Genomic DNA, 13932 nt, shown 5'->3' with positions numbered 1-13932 from the left:
ACCCAGGAAAGACAGAAATCATGATCATAGCCAAAGACCAAGAGAACGAAATCGCCATCCCATGGCCAACGGAAATGGGAACTACACCAGCACCATCTAAGGTAGTAAAAAATCTGGGAGTCCTGATGGACAACACCCTAATCTTAGAACCACAAATAAATGCAACAGTGAAGAAATTTTTTTTCCTCCTCCACACGGCAAGAAGAATCCTACCTTTCCTCTCCTTCACGCACAAAACACTCACTATCGACGCCCTCATCATGTCAAGAATCGACTATGCGAACAGCCTCTACCTCGGAATACCAGAATACCTCCTGAAGAAACTACAACAGATCCAAAACGCTGCTACTCCTCAAACTATCCAGAAGAGACCACATCACTCCTGCCCTAAAAACACTACACTGGCTCCCAGTAAAACATTGCATCACCTTCAAAACCATCTGCATAACGCACAGGGCAATCAGTGGACAAGGAGCAGAATTCCTAAAAAAGAAAATAACAATCTACAAACCAACGAGACCCCTCCGATCAAGCAACGAAATCCGCCTGGAACTAAAACCATACTTTAAGAAAACACTTGGAGGCCCCTCCTTCTACCACTTGGCCGCAAAAAGCTGGAACAACATCCCAAAAGAAATAAGAACCACTGAAGATCACCACAAATTCAGGAAATTACTTAAAACCTGGCTCTTCAACACCACAGACTCAAACTGAAAACCGAAACAACAGAGAAAAAGGATGACTAAACAGAAAAGGACACTGACAGCCCAGAACCGACAGGGAACCACCCACGGCACCTGGACAGGTGACACCGGATAGACTGGAACACAGGCGACACGCATGGAGACGGAGTCAACTACCCCAGCCATTCCCACCCAACATTCTAACCCGCCCCTTGGTTGCTACCAGGTACCACAATGTTGTGGAATTGTCGAGATATTGGCAATCACCACACTAGCTAAGTTGTGGACATTTGCAGGTGCACTGGCCACAGAAGTATGAAGGGAGGACAGGTGGGGTTGTGAGGGAGGCTGGTGGAGGTTGGGGCCAGATGTGAAAGGGACCTTGAATGCCAGACGGGCCCAGACCAGGACAGAGGCGCCTCAATTCAGAATAGAGATGCCAACTAACCAATTCCACTAACAATTTCCCCCTCTGCATACACCTCTCAAACTGCTGACCAGACACAACCACAAACCTACAGCACAACAAACCGCACAAACTTCACTACATTGCAACAACAAAACAAAAAACACACATAGACTTGCACAACAGTACACTATGACTACCGGCCACAAACTCCCCTGCCCAGCCAACAGACCCACCGGGCTGAGGTCGCCAACAGCACATCACTGCTCTCTTGCACTTTTCCTGCTTCCTCCCACTAACTCATCCTCCCTTCCTCTTTCAGACCCACCAGTGCGCCAGGAGACCACTCCGGTGGTGATAGTGTACGGTACAAATGTCCTTTAACATTTACATTAACATTAATGTAGTCATTTCGCAGTAACTAGGCTTGACGGTGTGGGGGTGTACTGTGCCCCGCCATAGGGTATCCAGACCTTGGGCAGTTGGAAGAAAGAAAATGAGCAAAGGGAAGATAAGAGGATGGGAAAGCGGGAAATAGATGCAACTAACACAGGGATGGAGGGATGCAGCAGGGGGACAATGCTTTGGGATAGCAGGGGCGCATGTCAATCTTATTAGCTGGATCAAAGTTCCGCAAAAGGGTGGCAGACATGTCCTAAAGTGTTGCGAAAATTCAGTTGCGTTACCAAGGCATATTTGGAGAATTTCAGGTTACTACACACTGTAATGTTAACTGCACAGGGAGCTTGAGAGTGTGCCTGGGCAATCCTGGACGTTTGGTGGCTTATTTTCGCCAGGATTTCTATAAGCTGTACCCAAGGTCAAATTCAGAATGTTCCTTATGCGACTGCAAAGCATTAGCCACGAGTGGTTTAACCAGGAATAGGCTAGGTACAAAGGTGAATGTTGTTGGTAACACAATGTAGGGGAATCGAGTGTGTTGAGAGCTAGTGTTCAGGTGTGTGAATATTAAAGTTCATGTAACCCAACCTACATGCATCTCATTTTATTCACATTATATCAAAAGCATAGTGACAATACAAATTCTGCACACAACAAGATCACACAAATTCATAATTACTACATTATTTTGTGAGGTTAGTATATATGTATGAGATATAATCCATATCAAATTCGTATTTCATTAAAACATATGGAAGAGTATTTCCTCTTATACCACAAACTTCTTAAAACTCTCAGCAAGGATTAACAAAGATGTATCAAGACCATTCATTCTTGGTTTCTCGTAACTGTTTCTTAACTGTCACAGGAATCATATGGTCTGTGACCGGGAAAAATAAAACATCAAGCACATGTATAACAGACAGATATGTCAACACTGCATTTCTGTCTTATTTCGGGATGTAGAAATTGGTCTCCCTTGATTTTGAATGGCCTTCCTCAGGACAAGGAGACCATTTCTGTGTGTTCACCCTCAAACAAACGATCTGGTGTTGTTTCTTTTCTACAAAATTATAAGAAAAAACTCAATATATATTTTGTTTACACCTTTTTGTCCAGGTCTGCTTGGTAGGATTGAGTTTTAGTCTGTTTGCTGTCATCCTGGCATCCATGTGTGATGGGCATGTTTTGATATCTGGAGCCTTTGCTGAGGAAATGTTCCCAAGATTGTAGTTAATTTGTATGTCAGCTGCATAGTTGTAGCAGGTGAAGCCACATCAGTTGATGAGGGCCAGCAAGAGCGTCATGGAGATGTTGAATAGAAGAGGTGACAATGTGGATCTCTGGGGTACACCGCAGTTTAGTGGGCGAGGCTGGGATTTGTAGGGGGCCATGAGGGTTGTTTCATTTCTACATATGAAGAATGCAGTGATTCAACATACAGTTTTGCTTTAATAGCAACGTCTTCCAGTCTTTGTAGAAGGATTGCATTAGTGATGATGTCGAAAGCAGCTGAGATGTTGAAGCCCTCCCTGAGGTACACCACCAGAATGATCATCTACATTGTTTTTTAGTGTGTCCCAGATTGAACACAGGGCTGATTCTGTACCCTTGTGTCACACCCCTAGAGTATCACACAACTCCTTCCTAGCCACGGAAGCCAAATTAAGTTGACCCCTCCCGCCTTGGTTGGCACGGGACCCTGATCTTATATATACAGGACCATGAGGCAGCCTAAGGGGGTAAGAGGGTTAGGGAGAGGTTGTGGATAGGAAGGGGGTGTTAGGACCACCTGGTAGCGGGTTAGGGAACTTGTAGTGGGATAGGGAAAGGGAAAGAAGGGAAATAACATACAAAACGCATATAGCATGAAACTTCAGTAAATCGTTCTTAATTAGGATTCATCCGGCCTCCTGTCTTCCTAGATATCCCTAAAATTGAGGACATAAGCACAAAGAGCGTTATTAATGGCCATGAACAACGCATAGCAACAACATAACATAAAACATAGGATAAGCCACAGTAGTCTACTGGAGCTCCGAGAGCATATGTGAACCAGAATTAGACTCCTGCCGTGACTACATACCGCAATAATGCTTGCGTGAACATGACTGAATGGGTTTTAACATAACAACAAGAGCAAGCAGCCACAAACAAGTTAGCAACACTTATTCCTTTTCTTGACCAATTCCAAAATATGTTTGCTGCCCATGAATACTCCAATTTACACGTTTTGAAATTGCCCCCAAGAGTTTATATGCCCAGAGCTGCCTCAGAGACTTTGTTTGGAACCCAGTTACTCTCCAGAGCCCCCGAAGGGCTTAGTTCATACACATGAAGAAACAAAAGGTGTAACTGCACCACAAAACAAACATGCACGTTGTCGTTCTTGTAAATACACTTAATTGCCACTTATCTGAAGCCTGGGGATGCTGGCAAGCACTACCCCAGGTGAAGCGTAGATTCGCGTTGGCAGCCTCGCCGCCGCATGTGTCTCTGCAGGAGACTGTGTAGAGCGTCCTTCAAAGCCCAGGCCCCGCCCGCGGCACTAGCAGCGTACCAGAGCAAATCTTGCTGGGAGAGAGCTCCTCTGCATGTTTTCACCGCCGGGCCCGGGCATCCATACAGTCTTCTTCCGCAACGTGAACGCCAACCTCCTCCGACCCGTGCCTGCATACAAAATCACCAACAAGCAGCACAGGCCGGGGAGAGGCTTAAGAGCCAACATGATTTCAGATTGCACGCACCTGAACATAACGGACAAAAGACTCATGGGAAATGTAGTCTTTGAGTCTTTTTCCCATTTGCAGCTCCCCCAAGCTGTGCTTTCCGTGCACCTGACCCCATTTTCCTAACACCCTGGATGGTCTAAAACTGTCTGTGCCTCATCCAGGACATTGTTTGCTTAGATGAAGTCATGGAGTTGGCCTATATGAATTGTTCCAAAGTTTGAGACCAGGCAGTAGCTTGCTGGGTCACTTGGGTAAGCTGTGGGCTTTTTGAGAAGAGGTTTAATATATGCAGATTTCAATGGAGCTGAGACACTTCCAGTGTTAGAGTCATTGAGGAAGGCTAGGAAAATAGGTGTTAGATCTGGATATTTCATCCTGGATTTGTATAAATTGGGAGGGGGCACAGATCCTCTGGAGATCTAGTTGGGTTGCATGGGTCGATGGTAGTGAGTAGGTTCCCTTTAGAAAAAAGGTAGAATGAGGTTAGAACGGCGATGGAGGAAGGCATCAGTGAAGTGTTGTTGCTGGAGTGTGTTGGTCCTTTATTGTTGAAATGTGTAGCATTCTCAACGCAGAGTTATTGAGTTGGACTATGAGTTGTATTGCTGGCTGTCAGATTTTTGAGTTCTTGAATTACCTTGAATCTTTCCTTTTGGCTCTGTAGTACTGATTCAATGTTTTTGGAGTATGGAGCACTCTTGGCTTCGACAAACTCTGCCTTCGAGAAGAATTGTTGATGATAGGCAAATGTGCTTGCTTTTACTTTGGATCTCCTCCAGATTTTCTCTAACTTGTACATTTTCTTCTTCAAGCAGTTTAGCTTGGGGGTGAACCATTTAGCCAGTTTCCTCTTTTGTGAGTTTTTAAAAGATGTCTTTGGGGTAATACTGTCCAAGGTGGATGTAATCCAGTTATGTAGATTGTGAAGTGTCACATCCAGCATCGTTGTTAGTCCATCTGTGGAGAGGGTAGGCATATTTGCTTTTAGTTTTGCCAGTATGGTGTTCATTTGTATGTGTTTCCAAGGTCTGATTATTATGTCAACGGCTCTGTGGATGATTCTGCGAGAACTAGTGTCTCTGTGAAAATCATGAAAGTTAACAGTAAGTGACCTCCAGAGGAGAGGGGTACCGGTGAGTAGACTGTAACAATATTTTCGTTGCAGAAGATGCCATCTTGAGTGTGACCGGCTTTGTGAGTGGGGCCCTTCAAACATTGTCTGAGTTGTATGGCTAGATTTGCCCCAAGCAATTTTGTTGCAGGTTTGCCTTCTTTCTCAAGCCAGATGTTGAAATCTTTAAGTATAGGTAGAAGTTGGCATTCCACAGACAAATTGGTGACTGCTTCAGTGAGTTTGTTAACCAAATGTGGGCTGTAGGAATGAGGTCTGCAAGCAAATGTGAGAGATAGAGCAGATCAGTGTGCAGTGTGAGGGACTTACTGTCAGAGATGTTGTCAGTGAAGGAGTTTAGACTATGAAAGTGTCTCTGTGAACCAGAGCTATTCTGCGTCATCTTGGTATGACTTGTACACATGATCTTGAATCCCAGTAGAATTCTCTCATGTCTAAGTGCGGATTGGTCATGAGAGAGCCTAGTTTCTATGGTGAAGAGTAGGTCTACTACGTCTTCAGAAACAGGGTCAAAGATGTCAATGGAATGTTTGGAAAATGTGCGTGTGTTGAATAGGGTGCATCTGGTACCCATCATTTTAGAGTTAGTTGGCAGAATGTATTTTGGTTGTTCGAGGGTACTTTTGGTAATTCACCCCAGTTCCATATTGAGGCATTCAGATTCAAAGAGGCTGAACAGGTTTTCTTTTAGTCAGGCTCACACATCTCTCCTTCCCCTTTGATCATAATAATTTGGTTCTGGTGGATGTTTCTAGGTTATCTTGAGATGAAGATTGTCTAGTGGTCTCCTGAGATGAGGAATTGGGATTCCTTTTGAGTCTCTGGATTACTGATCTGAGGGAATGTCAAGGGCCATTTCCAACTCCTTCCTTCTTCTTTCTTCCTTTCTGATTCTGCTGTCTTTGCGGTTTCTAGACATCTTGTTGCTCAGTTTTAGAAAGCCTGAAGGAGTGTTAGTGAGACTAGAAGACCAACTGATTTGAATAGGATAGGAGTGTGGGAAAGGTAAGGGAATAGTGGTGTGATATTTATCTTCTTGTTTAATCCAGGCTTTGAGTTACAATTTGCTTGTTGGAGTACTTTTGTGGGGTTTGAAGACAGTGAAAGAAGATTCTAGCAGAGGTTTCTGCGCAAAATAATTCTTCAGGACTTAAGCTGCCCTTTGCAACTAATGGGTCTTGGAAGTGGATTAATTGGAGGCATCATAATTAGTCAAAGAAGACTAGATGAGGCTGGCTAGCACTCAAAAACAGATGGGATGATGATTAGGAATCTGGCTGTTTTAAGGATTCAATGTAGGTGAATAGCGTGGGCTATGCGAGTAAATAACTGTCTACTTTATGAAATATTGAGTCTATTTGATGGCCTTGTAGGTTGCACAGTTTGATAAGGGTAGCTATGACTGTGTTAGTGTTTATGCTATCTGAATGTTTAGCTACATAGGTCATCGTGTTCATATGGTATGACTCATTTTAATCAGGCTTTGCAATGAGTAGGTTTGGGAGAGACAGTGATGACATAGTCTAGCGGTGCAAGTGGCGTGTGGGTAACACATTGAATCAATTCAGTGCTGCACATTTTAACCACTAGATCTAAGACAATCTTTGCTATCAAGTAGGTATGCAGATAGCACAATGAGTTATTATAGCTAAGAAAATATTATGCAGGTAGCAAAGTGAGTACATCTGACTAGGACCTGTGCAAGCAAGCGAACACAGTGAGGCAATCTAGCTATACAATTATTGTGTAGGCACCATTTTATTTATTTATTTGTATTTGTAGAGCGCACTTACAGCCCACAGGCATCGAGGTGCTTGCAAGTAAATGAAAGGAAGCTTACTTGTTAATACAGTGATACAGTCTTAGTTACAGGCATGTTATAGAGAACAGATGATAACATGAGGCTTAGGATTGACAAATCAAACAAATAGCCTGGTTTTGATGACTTTGCGGAATGCCAGATGGGAGTCAATCATCCTAAGTTGGGCGGGAAGGGAGTTTCAGAATGAGGCGGCCATGGATGGGAAGCTAGTGCCACCTGCACGCACTCTCCGGCTTTTGGGAGTGGAGATAAGGTTGGTGTAAGCCACTTTGGTAGGCCTTTGAGAGGAGAGTTTCTGAATTCTGGTGGCCAGCTAGGGAGGTGCTAGATCATGGAGGCATTTATGCACGAGTGAGAGAGTTTTGAAGATTATCCTTTCTTTAACTGGCAGCCAGTGCACCTGCCGTCTTGTTGTGGAGATATCATTCCTATTAGAAATCCCAGTGGCAGCCCTGAGTGCATTGTTCCGGACCACCTGTAGTTTGGCATTGTTTTTGCAGGCGGTCCCTGCCAGGAGTACATTGCAATAGTCAAGTCGTGAGCCGATGATTGCCCTAGCTATGGTGAGGCAATTGGGCAAGGCATGGTAAGTCGGTCCAGTTATTTGCCTTCATATCTACCTGCACACCTAGAACATATGAAGAGCTATGGAAATTGCTATGTAGGCAAACACAATGAATCAGTTCAGCTATGTGCTGGGTATGCAGGCATTTCATTTGGGGTTCCAATGACAGGCATTATTGAAGATGGCTCCAAGGTTTCCAGCGTATTTGATAGACGTTTGTGATTCCCAGTGCCCATGTATGCTGATAATATAGGCGGTGTTGCTAAGACCCTCACATCTCCCCTACAAGTGATGGCAGACATTGTCTCCTTCTGCAGAGGGCAGAAGATGTAGTCTCAAGTCACCAGACTTGAGACAAGGCCTGAAAGGTTTTTCCTGATACACATCCTGTCTCTGGAACAAGTTACCAATGCATGTCAGACTGGCCCCCTCCATCCTACACAGGTCCTGAAGTCCCTCCTCTTCATTGAACATCTTGCCAATCACTGATCGCTTCACTCAACCCCATCTCACTCTCCAAAGCTCTCTTGCTCCTCCTACTCATCCCAGTTACGCACACGCTGTACCTATTATCCCCTAGGTGCATCCAGTCTGTACGGCTTTCCTTTTCGTCCCAGCTAAGTTTGCATTTTATAGTCTTCTCCATGTCTATGCTGACATATGTGGGTGCTAACATCTGCCTACCTCAAGGGCGGATGATAGTCGATGTTACTAACACTTCCCCTTAGATTGTTAACAGCAACATGAGCAACATGATAGAATGTTCTGTGATTGTTAAATGGTTCTTATTTTCCCCTAAATAGCATGGAGGGTGTACCTAAGATACCCAAGTCTAATGTTGGCACATGAAAAGGAATATTGACAGATGCATGGCTCAAGTCTCACCCAGTATAAAAACTCTCAAGTTTACTATCAATTGTGACTTCATTCATAACGTTGTTCGGGACGACACTCCAGGATGCTATTGCTGTTCAACTAGCCATTGAGGCTAAAATAACTAAGGCTAGAGAAAAAAAATAAGGAGTCCTTTCCTGATTCCTGTGCCTCAAGAGAGAACAATGGCATGGAACATGCTGTAGAGAGCCCCGTTTCTTTCGCTTTCACTGAAATAACTATTCCAGTTATGCAAAAACTACTGTCCTCTATGCACCCCACTTCATGTTCTGAAAATATCCTTCCTCCGAAGCTGATTCTAGAACATAGAGATCTTTTTGCCCCTTTCCTGGCCAGATTTGTCAATGCCTCCTTTAGAGATGGCATGATCCCTAGGTCACTTAAATCTGTGGTGGTTTCACCTCTGTTAATAAAATCCCAACTTAGATACTAGGGACTTGCCAACCTTAGACCCATAACAAACTGCCAGTTTCTCCTTAAGATCCTTAACAATCTGGCTTGTGTGCAGTTTCAAGCATTTATGGAAAAACAGAACATTCTACATGATAGACAATCAGGCTTTCGATCTCGGTATAGTACAGAGAAAACCTTGCAAGATCTGAAATCACATATGTTGGGTTTGATGGAAAGGGGTAAAGTAGGTCTATTGTTCCTTTTCGACCTATCTTCAGCGTTCGACTTGGTTGATTACCAATGCCTCCTGCACTACCTAAGCCAACTGGGTTTATGTTCATATGGGGTAGTTGGTTGATTCCACTCCTTATTCGATCGTGAATATAGAATCCAGTGGGATACTTGTGCTTCTCCATCAATCCCTATCTGATGTGGTGTTCCCAAGGGGGATAGCCTCTCTCCCATCTTCTACAATCTTTACATGAGGTTACTGTGTTATCTTTTGGATGATTTAGGTGTGTTTTTCACTAACTACGCTGATGCGCTGATATGCTGATGACACCCAGCTCATTTTCGAGTCTTCCGGGGATCATTTAATAGACAACACTTTCCTTATTAATATTTACCAACAGATTGAACTCTGGATGTTCTCCAACTGGTTATGTTTGAACGGCAACAAAACTGAGATTCTTACCTTTGGCTCCAGACAGGCCTGAACAACGTTAAGTCCGTATTTTAAGTGCTTCTCAATCTGTGATAACCCCATTCCTGTTCAAACCAAGGTAAAGACTCTGGGCGTCCAGTTGGAGGCCAGTTTAATCTCTGAGGCCCATGTCAATCTGTTGAGCAAAAACTGTAATTACCATCTTTGTCTCCTAAGAAATATTCGCCCTTACATCTCCGAAGAGAATAGGGCCGCCATAGCTCGAGCTACCATCATTGCGCGGCTCAACTATTGTAATGCCCTGCTGATTGGTGCGTCTAGTGCCAGTATCAAAAACTGCCAGATTCTGGAAAATGACGCTGTATACATTGTTAAAAATGTCTCCAGGTGTATCCATATCTCTAAACACTGTCAGAATCTTCACTGGCTCCCCATCAAGGAGAGAATCATGTTTAAGATGGGAACCTTGGTGCTCAAATACTATTTTGGTGAAGCCCCCACCTACTTGAGGACCTCTATTCAATAGTACTGTCCTACTAGAACCCTTCGCTCCTCTAACAAAAGGCAGATTATCTGCCTGGAGTATAAACACACAAACAGACTAGGAAGATCTTTCCCTGTCAAGGCAGCAACCTTTTGGAACTCACTTCCTATCGCCCTGCAGTCTGAAGCCACCCTTGTCACATTCAGGAAATCAGTGAAAATGTATCTATTCAAGTGAATTCTTCCAGCCCAATCTAGTTGCTCTTGTGTCCTGTTTTCTTGATGATTGTCCTTCTGTGTTTGTGTTATGGTGCCCTGATGCCTGTGGGCTTTGGGCACCTAACAAATAAAGAAATACATTCATAAAACACATCACCAAGAAGACCCAAACAGCATGGTACCAACTCACACTCTGCCACAAAGGCAAGCCGTTCTTCCATGCGCGGCTCATCTCCTACCTGCACAATGGGCAATGTTCTACTGGCAGGATTCTGCAATCCCTTCTGTAACCCTGTAAAAGTCATCCAACACGCTGCAGCACACCTCATCATAGCACTAAGAAAATTCAACCACATCAACCCAATTTTCAAGGAGCTGTTCTGGCTACCTCTTCAAGCATGCATCATGTTCAAGACAGCCTGCGTCACCCCCAAAGCAGTCACAACCAAACTGGAACTCTACCTGCCCTAGAAACTCACCATTACCAAAGGTCAACATACCACGAGAAGCAGCGCCATCACCAGACTTGAGACAATGAACTGAAAGAGGGAACAAACTAGGAGACAGATCTTTATCCGGATTCCCACCCTATCTCTGAAATAAGTTTCCAATGCCGATCAGACTGGCCAGCTCCATCCGTAACAGGACCAGAAGTCGTTCCTCATCAATCTTGACCAATCACTGGTTGCGCCATTCAATCCTACCTCTCTTTCTCTCCGAAGCTCTCCCTGCTCCTCCTACTTATTCCAGCAACTCAGGCTCCCTACCTACCAACCCTTAGGTGCACCCAGTCTGTACAGCTCTCCATTTCTTCCCTGCAACGTTTGTGTCTCATAAATCTTAGGCATTACCTTTTTTAATCTCCTGTAGGTGATTGATTGCCCTTAAAGTGGTTAATAGCCCCTTTCCTTCTCCTGAAGATACAGGCAAATGTGCGAGCTAATTTAGTTTATTGCCTTACAAATTATGCCAGATGTGACTAATTTCTTGTCTCCTCCTGCAGGTGATGGAGGGTGCTGTGGTCGTGATTGGTGCTGACAGCAGGGAGGGGCAAAGTGTGGTTGCTGCACTGGTTCAAGACCCAAGACTGAAAGTGAGAGCTGCTTTCGATGACATGTCCAACCCACAAGCCACCACCCTGAGCACAAGTGGTGTGGATATAGTGCAGTTCGACCCCCAGGATGGCAGCAGCGTGGACGCGGCCCTGAAGGGTATGTGCTCCAGCATCATTATCACTACCACCAACTTCCAGGACGCAGACCCTTTGAAGGTGAGAGATTATATCCCTGGAGAGGTCCCATACCTCAAATTAGTTCTTGGCTTAACTGCCCTCCTCTATGTACTGTGTATGCTATTTTGCACCAATCACACATGAGCAATATGGCATTTATCTGAACACTCCTGCCACTGCGATGAACTGCCCCTGAAACACTCATGCATTGGCAGTGGCGTCACATCCCTGTCGGGTAGATGGGCTCCTCTCCCAAACTTAAAAGCAGTATCCTGACATACTGGAACTTACGTGACATTGGAGACCCGGGGTCTGACCCTCAATTCATGCACTGCATGTCAATTCTATATGAATGCAGAAACTAACAGCTCCCTGACACCATGTTCTGTGGCATGCATCCATCAGGCCCTGGGGACTCACTTCAATCAAAAGGCCTCCATCATGATTCAGTCATCCTGCCAAATTCTACAAATGAATTGAATATAAATATCAATGGGTGAACCAAAATATCTCAAAATCTTTTATATTAAGCTTGGTTGAAGCAATAAGTCCCTTTCTTTTTTTTAACAACATTTATTTGTCAGGTTTTGCGGCACATAAACATAAAATGAACTCCAATATACATTCAAGCGCCTTGTTTACAAAACGGAACTCAATATAATTCAAAATAAACAATATATAACTCATAAAGCAACTTACAAAAACACACACTTCTGTGGTAGAAACAGCAGAGCATCCCAGAACAAAATCAGAACACCCCAGTCGTACAGCATCCATAGCAGTCATTGCCAACGCATGACTATGGTCAATAGAAATCCAATATACCCTCCCATTTCCTCCTATATCCATACCGGGAAATCATTCATCATTGATCAATTCCATAATATAGTCACACATCACACCCTTCAATCCCAGCATCCACTCCACCCCCTATGCGACATACAGGACCCAGATGTCAGGGATTGCTAGGGACCCTTGCTGGCTACCCCATCTCTGCGCGAGTACTCCCCATTCCTTTTTAAAAGCCGTCACATTGTCATGTGCAAGGTATGTCAACTGTTCCATTGAGTACACATCCCACACTTTCTGTAACCAGTCCGATTTATCCGGAACAGACGGCTGCCGCCATTTCTGAGCCGCAGCACTTAGAAGTGCCTGCCCCATCCTTGGAAATCTATAGTGCTCATAGTCTCTGGGAGGAATACCCAGTAGAATCATTAGGGGATCTAGCTCTTTAATCCAGCTCAGCATTTCCACCCAAATATTCTGTATTGTGGGACATGGCCACCACATATATACCAATGTATGGCCACACCCTCTATAGCACAAAGGAGATGCTCCCACATACATCTTAGAAATAATTTGAGGATCCCTATGCCATCCATGGAAAACTTTAAAATGATGTTCCATTGTGTGAGTAGATAGGTTCTCATGAAAGCTGACTTTATAAATCTTTTCCATTAGAGCTTCCAGAACGCTAACATTGGAGAGCGACTCCCAATAAGACTTAAATCTTTGCCTATTAGTCATATCACTCGTAAACCAGCACTGTATACATTTAAGACACAATACTCTATCTCGTAGTATTGTCATCCAGAACATTTTCAAAAGGCGAAAGGACTCTTGACACATTTTCTTTCCAACGAACATCCAGGAGGTGTCCCTTGAGTCTGAGGTAGTGGAACATGTTTCATGCACCCCTACCTAACATCAATTGGACCTCCTCAAACTCTACATTTCCCATTCGAAAACAAATGACAGGCCCTTTCCAGACTGATATCAGACCAAGACTGAGTACATCTCAATCCCAACTTCCCAATATTTAGTGGTGGACCCCATACTGCAATCAACAGCGAGAGCTAAGTAGGCAATGCCCCATTAGAACATCCATCTATCAACAGAGACCACAATACCCCGTAAGTAGGATGGCCCTTGACCTCCCAGTAGGAAGCCGCCTCATACGAGTCCATAGTAGATCCTAACCTTCCTCAGATGCACTGGCCAGTCCTCCAGAAAGGACCAATAAGTACCCAGACCATTCCACATTTGTTCCAGCAGAAACCGCAACTGTGCAGCTTTATAATAATTGAAGACATTTGGGAAACCAAATCCTCAGTGATCATCAGGGAGTGTCAGAGTACTCCTCTTAATCCTTGGTGTTTTCCCCTTGCCAAACATTTTGAAATACCAAAAAGTTAACTTTCCTAAAAGAAACATCCGACAGGGTGACGGTGTTGTGTACGTATTACACCACAGGCGCATGCGCGGCTTGCAAGCCGGCGCATGCGCAGTTAACAATAAAGGCG

General features: G+C 44.3%; 1 protein-coding gene across 1 annotated transcript in view; it reads left to right on the top strand.

Annotated features, from left to right (window-relative positions):
* The window catches only part of LOC138536679 (nmrA-like family domain-containing protein 1), a 215223-nt gene that overhangs the window by 27030 nt on the left and 174261 nt on the right, over positions 1-13932 (top strand). The window contains exon 3 of the mRNA XM_069641394.1: positions 11399-11665. Coding sequence (XP_069497495.1) covers positions 11402-11665 — 264 coding nt within the window. The 5' untranslated portion in view covers positions 11399-11401. The remainder of the gene's footprint in view (positions 1-11398; positions 11666-13932) is intronic.

This window comes from Ambystoma mexicanum, chromosome 1q (assembly GCF_040938575.1).
Source record: "Ambystoma mexicanum isolate Mex_15411 chromosome 1q, UKY_AmexF1_1, whole genome shotgun sequence".
Lineage (NCBI taxonomy): Eukaryota > Metazoa > Chordata > Amphibia > Caudata > Ambystomatidae > Ambystoma > Ambystoma mexicanum.
Note: the sequence above shows the minus strand (reverse complement) of the source record. Positions and strands in the feature narration are given on the sequence as shown.